This window comes from Marmota monax, unplaced genomic scaffold (assembly GCF_021218885.2).
Source record: "Marmota monax isolate L192 unplaced genomic scaffold, Marmota_monax_Labrador192_F-V1.1 WCK01_AAM20220418_F8-fsc00064, whole genome shotgun sequence".
In the NCBI taxonomy this organism is placed as follows: domain Eukaryota; kingdom Metazoa; phylum Chordata; class Mammalia; order Rodentia; family Sciuridae; genus Marmota; species Marmota monax.
In genome coordinates this window covers 9,565,804-9,578,237 of record NW_026694542.1, presented here as the reverse complement: position 1 = coordinate 9,578,237, position 12,434 = coordinate 9,565,804, and the positions used below count along the sequence as shown (strand labels likewise).

At 41.6% G+C, this 12,434-nt stretch overlaps 1 protein-coding gene across 1 annotated transcript in view; it reads left to right on the top strand.

Moving 5' to 3' along the window:
• The first annotated feature begins 10,561 nt into the window (after positions 1–10,561).
• Positions 10,562–12,434, top strand: part of Npepps (aminopeptidase puromycin sensitive) — a 95,818-nt gene continuing 93,945 nt past the window's right edge. The window contains exon 1 of the mRNA XM_046420428.2: positions 10,562–10,933. Within this exon, the coding sequence (XP_046276384.1) occupies positions 10,679–10,933 (255 nt within the window). The 5' untranslated portion in view covers positions 10,562–10,678. The remainder of the gene's footprint in view (positions 10,934–12,434) is intronic.

Here is a 12,434-nt window from a genome sequence, read left to right as displayed (position 1 = left end):
ATATCCCCAGCCCAGGAGGTGGTACAACCTGTAAGAGCAGGACCTAGAGGAAGGTGATGAGGTCATGGGGGTACTGCCCTCAGAAGAGATTGTAGTTATTAAAGGATCCTGATTAGTTCTTTCAAGATTGGGTTGTAAAGGGCTGGGATGAAACAAGTCTACTCCACACACTTGGCCCCTACTACACATGGCTGTTACCCTTTCTGAATCTCCACAATGTTGTGACATAGCCAAGGGGGTTCTTGTCAGGATGGATGGGGCTGCCTAATCTTGGACTTAACAACCTACAAAATTATGAACTAAATAACTCTTTTCTTTATATTCAGTCTCAATTATTTTGTTATAGCAATATGGAAAGTGAACTAATATAGTCCCCAGTTCATATGTTAATGATATTTGGAAGTGGGACCCTGGGGAGGTAATTAGGATGAATGAGTTCACGAAAGTGGGGCCCTTATAATGGCATTAGTGGTTTTATGAGAGGGGAGATCAAAACTAGCACATTTGTTCTTTTTTCACCATGTGTTACCCTCTGCCATGTTGTGATGTGGCAAAAGGCCCTCATTAGAGGCTAGTACCATGCTTTTTTGACTTCCCAGTCTCCAGAACTGCGAGCTAAATAAACTTCTATTATTTATAAATTACCTGGTCTTGAATATTTTGTGATAGCAACAAAAAATGGACTGAAATGCCTTTTTCAGATGTTGAGTCCTTTAATTTCCCTGAGTTTGCTACCATGTGACCCCAACTTGTGACAAAACTCAACTAATCAGTCATCACGGAAATGCAAGTTAAACCATACTAAAACCATACTGAGATGCCACTTCACATCTACCAGAAGGGCTACAAAAGACTAACACTAAGTGTTACTAAAGTTGAGGAGAAAGTGGAGCTTTCTTTTTTTTTTTAAATTAGTTGTTGATGGGCCTTTATTTTATTTATTTGTGTAGTGCTGAGAATAGAACCCAGTGCTTCATGAATGCTACGTAAGCGTGCTACCACTGAGCCACAACCCCAACACCAGAAGTGGAACTTTCATACATTGGTGGTGGAAGGTAAAATGGTATAACTACATTGAAAATTATTTGATAGTTTTTGTATAAAATTAAATATACACTTAACCTATGACCAGCAATTACATTCATAAGTATGTACCCCAAATAAAGAAAGACATATATACCCATTATAAGATTTATACAAGAATACTCACGTGGTCTTCATTGTAATAGCTCTAAACTGAAAATAACCCAAATATCTATCAAGGAAAGAATGGATAAGAGTTGTGGTATAGTCATGCAATACTATAACACAATATGAAAGAATGAACTATTGATACACATAATTGGATGGCAATAATAAAAACAAGCCCAGTGGGATGCCTCATGCCAGTAATCCCAGTGACGTGGGCAGGAGGATCACAAGTTCAAAGCCATTCTCAGAGACTTAGTGAGGCCCTAAACAAATTAACTAGACACTGTCTCTAAGTAAAAAAAAAAAAAAAAAAAAAAATGGCTGGGGATGTTGCTCAGTGGTTAAGCACCCCTGGGTTCAATTCCTGGTACCAAAAAAGAAAGACTCTATATCTTGTTTTGAATTATATAGTTACACAGTGGTTACAATTGTCAGTAGTCATCCACTTGAACATTTCAAATTTGCCTTTTTATTGTGTGTACATAATTTTTGGATAGAAGTTTATATATATATAAATCCATGCACATGCAACATGAGTGGCATATTCTAGGTACTCAATAAATGTTTAAAGAACAAGTGAAGGGCTGGGGATGTGGCTCAAGTGGTAGCGAGCTCGCTAGCATGCATGAGGCACTGGGTTCGATTCTCAGCACCAAGTAAAAATAAAATAAAGATATTGTGTCCACCTAAAACTAAAAAATAAATATTAAAAAAAGAACAAGTGAAAAGGAGATGATATTTTCAGAAGAACCAAATTATTAACAATAATGAAAAAGATTTCATTCCTCTGGGTTATGGCAAAATGTGAGATTCTGTTGGGATATTTTTTTGATTAAAATCCAATGAATATTCTCTTTTCGAAGTTTTCCCATCCCCCTTCCCTATTAAAGTGCTTAAGCTTTGATATTTACAAGAGCAGTAGAATAAGGTTTAGAATTTCTGCTGGCATCATTTTCAGATAAAAAAACCTTATTGATTTCCCAGTGTGGTATATCAGCCCTTGGCTGCTATGTGACATAATCTTGCCAATATCACTCTCAAAGTAACTTCTTATAAAATATGGCACAATCATCTCCCTATTCTGAACATGGGTATTTAATCTCAGAAAGAGCATTTAAGGTATTTGAAATATTTGAAGAGACAAATTAATCTTATGGAGCCAGTGATATTAACCTATGTTGTTTTCCACAAAAGTGAATCCCCTGTATTATAAGAAAATCAGAAGAGATTCAGAGAATCCTTTTAAGGGTCTCACAGCCTGAAACATTAAACATGTTAGAATGTCAGTCAACTCTGAAGAAAAAGATTTTTGCAAATACCCAAGGCTATTTTAAAATTCCCTTTTATAAAATCAAACAATTTAAAAGTCATTGGCTGCAATCTTTAAAATCTGAAAGTGGAGTACTAGCAGGATTGCCAGATTCAGCAAGTAAAAATACAGGATTCCCAATTAAATTTTAATTTCCAACTACAATGAATAGTTTTTTTTTTTAAAGAGAGAGTGAGAGAGAGAATTTTAATATTTATTTTTTAGTTTTCGGCGGACACAACATCTTTTTTTGTGTGTGGTGCTGAGGATCGAACCCGGGCCGCACGCATGCCAGGCGAGCGCGCTACCGCTTCCCCAGCCCAATGAATAGTTTTTAATATAAGTATGCCCCTAGCTATTATATATTTTTAGTATAAGCATATCTCTCAGAACATTTGAGACATACTAAAAACTATTCACTTTTTTTTTTTTTTGTATCAGGGGTTGAACCCAGAGTCTCTTAACCATTGAGCTACATCCCCAGCCCTTTTTTATTTAGAGACAGGGTCTTGCTGAGTTGCTTGATTGCATGGCGCCTCACTAAATTGCTGAGGCTAACTTTGAACATGCAATCCTCCTACCTCAGCCTCCAGAGCTGCTGGAATTACAGGTGTGTGCCACCATGCCCAGCTAAAAGCTATTCACTGTTTATGTGAAATTCAAGTTTAACTCGGCATCCTATATTTTATCTGGCAACCCTAGTACTCAGGAGAGTTACTTAACTTAACCTTTTAGTAGGAGTCCTAACCTGACTGATGAGAACGTGCCTTTTGGGTTACTACAAGGAATCATATTATGAGGTTAGCATTGATCATGGTGAAAGGAGAATTGAACGTTTTTCCTTTATACTGTGAAAAAAATTTAAATGTATTTTTATTTATTCATAGTAGTAATGGAATGATTGTACTAAACAAAGAATATACTTCATTTGGATTTCTATCATTGGTTTGTTCAGGGGCTAAAAGCCTAGGCTTAACCATATGAATTTTTAAAATTGATTTTATAATTATTGTTTTAAATACACAACAACAGAGGAATGCATACAATCCTTATTACACACTAAGAGCACAATTTTTCGTATCTCTGTATATAAAGTAAAACATATGAATTTATGAACCCAGAGACCTTGTTTCTCTTGCTAAATTTTCTATTCTTAGTGAGAAATGAGCAGACTCGATTTTGTAAAACAGTTTGAGGACTTCAAATATGCTGAATGAAAATATTTTGTTCTAATGAATTCATCCCCACTCCTTTCACTAAAGGATTACACCATTGTTAGAATTACTACAAATTCTAAACCTTATTCTACTGCTTATGTTGGACTGCATAGGACTTGTCATTCTACGTCAGATCTGCAGGGTGGAAATCTACCCAGTGGAGGCTGGAGTATAGTCACTTCAGAGGTAAATTGCAAACAGCAACATGGCTGCGAGTCTGGTTTAAGCACTCGTGAAGAGAGCATTCTTTTCAGCAACAGCTGACGATCTGAAGGATGAGATTCTGTTACCCTCATTTGAGCTGCCTGGTTATTCTAACAATCAGATCTTTCTGTCTCCTTCCTGTTACCAGGCCTTAACACCAGCTATCATGTGCCCTCTTTGTCTTGATTCTCAGATATAAAATCCTTTTTTTTCTTCCCATTTTATTTCAAGTCAAATGCCAGAATATTGGGATTTCTAAGATATTTACATGGCTTATAACAGCAATGGAGAATATTCGCACTCAGGAGCATTCTGCAAAATCTAGGGCATGGCTGGGTGCAGTAGCACACGCCTATAATCCCAGAAGTTTGGGAGGCTGAGAGAGGAGGATCTCAAGCTCAAAGCCAGCCTCAGCAATGGCAAGGCACTAAGCAACTCAATGAGACCCTGTCTCTAAATAAAATACAAAATAGGGATGGGGATGTGGCTCAGTGGCCTAGTACCTCTGAGTTCAATCCTCAGTTCAAAAAAAGAAAAAAAAAATCTAGGTACAAAAAAAGAAAAAAAAATCTAGGGCATGGATGGTCCCCCTAATACTTCAACACTTGTCCTCTGTTAGTTACCTAGGACAGCAAGGACGTTTGGAAAGGGGACAAGGTTGGGAGTCAGAAATCCTTCTCATTGTGACTTTAGTCTTTGCTTTGCAGTTAATCTTGGGAAAATTGCTGCAACTATGTCTGTCTTGTGTCAGTTTCCTCTTCCCTTTTATTTGAAGCACCCATAACAATAATTTTTAAAAAGAAAAAGGAACTAATTTCCAACTTATGTGGGCTATCCTCAAAACGAAAAGAATGAGTCCTAGGGTTTGTAACATAGTATACTATTTTCCCTTTCCCTTTATCATGAAGTGGGAGAGAAACTATGGAAATCAAAGGCCTTGAAGATTTTGTCATGTGAATGTCTTATTTAGGAGAATGATGAATCTTGTCCACTTTCAGGACTGCAGTTTGTAAAATTTAAACCTGAAACCAACTTGGATAGAACCCACTCTACTGTTCTAGTTCATGGAAAAAATAAAAGGGTGTGGAACTTATAAACTAAAGACATCCATTTACCCTGTCAGTAATAATTTCTGTAACATAATTTCTCATTTCTCTCCCTTCTACTTCTCCCATTCTTTTGATCCTGTCACTCTCCCTTGCATCTACTGATACCTTTTTGCACTGAGATAAAACAGTAATGAATCACTTTAGCAAAAGTGCATAGGGTTAAATAAAGATGACATGTATTGGTATCTCTTGGCGCTGAGACATATCAGGACAGGACACAGAAGAGTTCAGGGTTTTTCCTGATGCAAAGTGACTAAAACTGTGGTCTCTAGGCACTAGCTAAGTTGCATAGGTTTAAGGCAAGAAGAACAAAAATTTCCCTTGAATGGTTTAAATTGTGCCTTTTTGCCTGAAAATTTGTCTTTTTTTTTTTTTAACATGCCCTAATTCCTGATGTCAGATCCCTAGGGTATCTGTGCTATGCCTCATTCTCAGTGAATGTATATTTTATACAGTGTGATCGCACTTTGAACTAAAATAGACCATATCCAGAAACCTGCTGGTTCAGGCTTCCCAGGATTAAATAATATGAGCAGTTTGAATTGCTTTTTGTCTCTTTGGTTTTTGTGAGTTCAATTCACAATACAGAGGTGTTACCATCTAGATTTTTTTTCTTTTTTTTTGTACTGGCGATTGAACCCCAGGTGCTTTACCAATGAGCTTCATCCCTAGTCCTCTAGAATTTTTTGAGATGGGGTCTCACTAAGTTGCTCAGGGCCTCACTAAGTAGCTGAGGCTGGCTAAGGCTTGTAATCTTCCTGCCTCCGGCTCCTGAGTAGCTGGGACACCATCTAGATTTTGTTTAACAACAACAACAACAAAAAAGATGAAGGCGACTTCAGATTCTCAAAGCTGGCCTCTTTGCCAAACTATTTTGCTAGAAAATGCACAGTATCTGCTGGGCACGGTGGTGCTCGCCTATAATCCCAGTGGAGCAGGAAGCTGAGGCAGGAGGATCATGAGCTCAACGCCAGCTTCAGGAAAATCGAGGTGCAAAGCAACTGAATGAGACCTTTTCTCTAAAAAAAAAAAATGCAAGATAGAGCTGGGGCTGGGGCTCAGTGGTTGAGTGCCCCTGAGTTCAATCCCCGGTACCAAAAGAAAAAAAAGAAAAGAAAAAGAAAATGCACAGTATCTGAAAATGAAAGGGTCCCAGATACTTACCTTGTTTCTCTTCAGCTCTAACATTATTTGTTTACTGGGGACAAGATGACTGTCAGTTGAGTTCTTGAATAAGCGGTTCAAAAAATTTCTCCCTTCCCCTATGCTTTTTGTCTGTGTATGAATCTTGACTCCTGTACAAACTCTGTAGGAAGCCTGGCAGCCGAGGAGTCTCGTCTTCAGTTATGCTTGTGACTGAGACTCCAAGGCGAATCGCTGTTGTTAAATCACACCCCATGGGATGACAGTCTACTGAGTTGGCGTTCCTTAGTGTGTTGGATTTCTTCTCTTCACCCCACTCTTAACCCTGGGATTGGACAAAGGTTGAGCTTATTCTCTATCAGATATTGAGAGAGGATTAATTCCAATGTCAATTCTTCTCATCAGAGATTTCAGAAGAAATAGAGCCAAGGGTGGAGAAACTGAGGCCTTCTGAGATTTTGTTGTCAAACTGCTGAGACTTCTAATCCCCTTGGCTACTCCACCGGACTGGTTCTATGTGAGCCCACAGTGATTTATTTATTTTTGTTTGGATTTGAAATCATGGCAAACATCATTGTAAACTCAATGTCAGCATGCCAGCTCCAGAACACTATAGCCTTTAAAGACTTGGGGATTCTACAAGAAATGTTGTAGCAGCATTCCAGAGACCCACACATCATAGACATATGCATTTTTTCTTGCCTCCAGCAAAGGGTGTTGGCTTCACTCTCTAACTCATATTCTGCAAAGCTCTGGTGCCTAACGTTTTGTAGAGAGGACACAGTCAAATAAGGTCATTTCAACTTGAAGATCACCAATGAAGGGCCTGGGTTAAGTAATGTAGCTGCTTGTTATTTGGGATTGGTATATAAAACTGCCTTAGTGGTTGTAAGAAGGGAAACATCAATGCTGAAAAAAATGGGGGGAGGGGCTAGAAAGGAAGTGAGACAGGTGGAAATGTATGACTTTTTGAACTTCCTGATGGAAAGGTACTAAGAGAAATAGAAATCTTTTGGACTAGACACAAGCTTTTCTTTTGCCATAGTTAGATATATATAACATTGCTACTCTCAAATAACTAAGCCTATGTATATTTATATTTTTCTCAAATATTATTATATCATCTATTTATTAGTATAAGTTTTTTTCTTTTTCTTTTCTTTTTTTCCAGTATGGGAAAATCTAACCCAGGGCCTTACACATGCTAGGCAAGTGATCTGGAGTAGCTGGTATTACACCACTGTGACTATACCCAGCTAATATAGTATGCTGTTTTTTTTTCTTTTCTTTTTTTTTTTTTTTTTGTGGTATTGCATTGGTGATTGAGCCCAGTGGTGCTTTACCACTGAGCTACATCTCCAGCCCTTTTAATTTTCTTATTTTGAGACAGGGTCTCCCTAAATTGCTCAGACTGGCCTTGAACTTGAATTCTCCTGCCTCAGCCTCCCAAGTAGCTGGGATTACAGGTGCATGCCATCATGCCCAAAAGTATAACATACTTCTTAAAGGATATGGAATTACCTTACTTCCTTTCATGAAGAACACTGATGGACAGGCAACATTCCATCTACTCACATTTCCAACTGTCATTCCAACAGCCCTTTTAAGTTACAAAAGAGTCAAGGTGGGGATCTCATGATATTAGCTTCCCATGGATTGCTCTCCAGTTTTTTGTGTCCCTGGCTTTTGGAACCCCTTCACTGTATTCCTCAGGTAAGATTCAAATTACTGGAATTAGAGTTATAATTTCCTTGCTTGAAATTGACAGTGAAGGCTATAATTTCTAAATCAGGAAAGCTAAACAGTAACAGTGATGTTTTGTTTTGCTTTAATAGGTTGGGTTTTTTCATCCCAAACTCTCCACATCTTTCTCTTCTCCTTTTAATGTTCCACAGCCAAGGTTTCTTTTTCTCCTGCCTGAATATTTTGGCTCCCTTTTCCAACTTCTTTTTATTCTTTTTTCTTTGAAACATCTACTTTAGTGGCTAACATAGGCTCCATATATTCTTTACACCAACCCTTTACCATTCCTGCTCAGAGGACCTTTCTGACATTAACAATAGATTTAATTTTTTTTTTTTTTTTGGTGCTGGTGAATGAATCCAGGGCCTTATGTAGTCTAGTGCTGTATCACTGATCTATATATTCCCAGTCTTTTTTTTTGTACTGGGGATTTAACTCAGGGGCACTCAACCCCTGAGCCACATCCCCAGCCCTTTTATGTATATTGTTTAGAAACAGGGTCTCTTTCACTGAGGCTGGCTTTGAACTCAAGATTCTCCTGTCTGGGATTATAGGCCTGTGCCACTGCACCCGGCTCCAGTCCACTTTCTTAACTTTTTATTGAAATTTATGAACTTCCACAGTTTTTTTTCACTTGCAGATTTTCAGAGGCTTGGTAAACAGAAGCCCAGAAATCTGTTAGAAGCAGGGCTAATGACATTGACACTTTATTGGCTTTCCCATTCCTTCTGAAGCACCAAGGAGGGAAATCAACTCTGAGGTTCCTTGAGTTCTTCATTTCAGTTATTTCAGAGAAGTGTGCATGGAGCATCCAGTTATATTTAAGGGAATTGTATGTTATGTTCTACTACCCTATTCCAAATTGTACATAGTAAGTCTGGGTTCATCCTTGACTTGCTGCATTGAGGCCTCTTTGGTCACGGGACCTGGGACAGGGCCAAGTAAGCCTTTTCCCTTTCTTAGCAAGATCACAATTACTGTTGACACGAAGTCTATAGCCCTGATGTTTTTGTTTGTAATCTTACCTGTGATTTTTAAAAAAGAAGGTTGCCTTTAGCTACAGGTTTCTCTGTGGGGCACACATAAAGGAAAGGCCACAAACTGAATAAATATTTTCTCTTAATCAATTGGTTAGTCAGTTCAATAGCAACAGTACTTTGTGTATGGCCCAGTACTGGAAGTAATATAAGGATTAGAAAGCAGGTTATTAAAAAGAAAAATAAGTGTGTATGTGTGTGTGTGTGTGTGTGTGTGTAAAGAACAGTAAGAAAGCAAGCTCTTGCTAGTAGTATATCTTGCAGATACATATAAAAACAAATTTAAAGTGCAGTTATAGAACAAAAGAATGTGTAGAAATAAGTCAGCAAAACACAGTACTTGTAAGCTGATGGGAAAGGGTTTAGATTTTGGGTGGAGTTAGTCAATGAGGACTTTCCGGAAAAGGTGTTTAAAAGAAGGGAGGGGCATAGGTTTGACAAAAAAAAGATGAGGAGGTCATTCCAGCAATAATGTGTGAGCAATGGTAGAGAAGAGAGAATGAGCAAGTTGTAAAGGCCAATCAGAAAACAGGTTAGCTTGTTAAGAGTGGAGAATTTATGTTAAAAGAAACAAAACAAAACAAAAACAAAAAACAAGCCTGGAAAAATGGTAAGGACAGTTCATGAACAGCCTTCAATGGTTATAAATAAAATTTGCTTTAACAGACAAGAGGAGCCTTATGGGTTTTTGCATAATGAAAATAACATTTTGAAAAGCTGAGATACAGATGGATTAGAATAAAACAAAACTAGAGAGTTAGAAAAATAGGGAAGCTGTTGCAAAATTGTCAAGGATTTGGGTCCCAATTCCAACTTCGCTAATTATTAGCTGTTATGTCCTTATTTTTTTTTTTTAATTTTATTTTGGTACCAGGGATTGAACCCAAGGGCACTTAACCACTGAGCCACATCCCCACCCTATTTTGTATTTTATTTAGAGACAGGGTCTCACTGAGTTGCTTAGCACCTAGCTTTTTTTGCGGAGGCTGGCTTTGAACTCGCGATCCTCCTGTCTCATGAAACTACTCTTCTGAAGGTCCAAATCTCATTAGCCGGGGTAATCTGGATTATTAAAGTTTTACTGTCAAAAAATTTTTCAAATCATTCTTTGAACTTGCTACCTAAAATAAAATTAAAGAAATTTGAGGCAAAGAAACTCAGATCAGGGCTCCCCGCTGATCTAAAGATAGAATCCAGTTTGGGGTTTTGCTCTGAACTGATATTTTAACATGTTACCCTGACGAAACTGACCAAACGTGTAGGAGCCAACTTCCCAAGGTAACCCAGGCGCCCCTCTCACATTCCCCTTGGCTTCTCAAGCCCTTCCCGGCTCCTTCCGGTTCGCAGGCGGCCCTCTCTCCTTACAGGCGCCGACAGGTGCAGAGCTTGCTGCAGGCTCTCGCACTCCCGCCCCGCCAGCCGCGCCCTCGCCGCCCCGCCCACTGCCTCAGCGCGCGAGCACTTCGCGGGGGCGCGCCCGACTGGCGGGACCGCGCACGCAGCCGCCGCTGCCACCTCCCTCCCTCCCTTCCTCCCTCCCTCCTTGCGGGTCCTCCTCCCCTTCCCTCCCCTCCGCCCCCTTCCCCGTAGGCAGCCAGCCCGACCGCCCGCCCGCTGCCCGCCCGCACTGCCGCCCTGCCGGCCCCTGGCTCTCCGGCTGGATTTCTCCCCCGCCCCCCAAGCTCCCCCAGTGGCTCTCCTCAGGCGGTCGCCCGCGCTCGGTGGATGTGGCTGGCAGCCGCCGCCCCCTCCCTCGCTCGCCGCCTGCTCTTCCTCGGCCCTCCGCCTCCTCCCCTCCTCCTTCTCCTCCTCAGCCGCTCTCGCCGCCGCCGCCTCCACAGCCTGGGCCTCGCCGCGATGCCGGAGAAGAGGCCCTTCGAGCGGCTGCCCGCCGATGTCTCCCCCATCAACTACAGCCTTTGCCTCAAGCCCGACTTGCTGGACTTCACCTTCGAGGGCAAGCTGGAGGCCGCCGCCCAGGTACGGCGACCCTCGGGCGCCGGGGGCGAGCTGCGGGGCGAGCTGCGGTGCGAGCAGTTAGGCCGCGCCCGCGGTCTGGACTGGGGGCCCGACTGGAGGGCGGGTGGGCCTCGGTGCCTCGGGACTGGGGTTGGGAGGCTGCTGCGGCGCGGGCGCGCCCCTCTGGGCCGCCGCAGGGCGCCGGGGTCGGCGTGCTCTGCCCTGCTGGGTTGGGGCTGGGGCCGCGCTTCGGGAGCCCGCGGGAGCCCGCGGCCTGGCTCGTGCGTCCCTCCCGGGCGGGCACACCTGTATGGGGCACCCCAGACACCAACCCTTCTGGGTTTGGTAGTGTTCTGGGAGAGGTTGAAGGGGGCTTGGGGAGGGGTCGTGGGAATCCCCGTTCAGCCTCAGCCTCCTGACTCAGTTCTTTTCTCTGGTTGTCCCTACATCCTACGGGGAATAGATTAGAATGGGCAGTCATCTGGGACTCCGGCCTCTGCGCTGGAGCGAGGAGGGGAGCTTCTAGAAGGGGGGAGAGAGTAGAACGAGAATGTTAATCCCAGGCAGCCTCGCTGAGTTCTCCCCGCCTGCTCCAGCCCAAGGGGCTGGGTTTCCAAGATGATCCGCCTCCTCCCCCTTCCCCTCAAGTGACAGTGCAGCAGTGACTTTGTTCTCTCCTAACCTCTAGAGAAGCTGCGGGAAGACCCCATCTCCGCGTTTCCTCCTATCTTCCTTGCTTTGCAACCTTTGAGTCCGGTGGATTTATTGCTACAGTGATGGTTGCTTAGCAGTATTCTCCTCTGAAAGAAACTCTTAGTTTTAGCATACCACTGGTGAAAATATTCCATTACTCTTCATTGCAGTTTTTGGTGAATCATATTCCCCTCCCTCCTCCTGCAGCATTATCTGAACTATTGTTTTGAGTTTGGAGACCATTAATATAGGTGCCCTACAATGGTTCTGAACAATGGATATTTATGATAGATACTATGTTAATATGAAATCTGCAATAAAATGGTAGATGTTTAATAGCTATCTGTAAAGAGAATGGTGGTAAATATATTTGGTTTCATTTCTTTTCTACTAAGAGCTAGTGGGTGGTAGTGGAATCAGTAGGCCTCAACCTGAAATAACAGGGTGTGTGTAGTAATGAAATAAAAGAAATGTGAACTAGTACTGGAACTGAAAGTTGGCAGTCGTCTTTGAAAGCCAAGAGGGCAGGATACTCACATTGAAAATATGTCTAAAAGTACAGAATTTAAAAGTATACTTGAGATATGTGGCTCTGGTTGGAAAGCTTGAGGATCTAGGGTTCGGTTGCATTAAAAGGCACTATTTATCCCTGTGAAAGTCAGATGATTTAAAATTTTTCCATTAAGAATATGAATCAGAATGAGTGCATCTTGGTCTAAATTAGGATTTGAGAGGGCTATTTGGGAGACTGGTTTAAGCCAAGTGACTAGAGTGTTTGATATATGTTGGCAGGGGGCAGATGGGAGGGATTGTAAACAGTAGTGTGTCT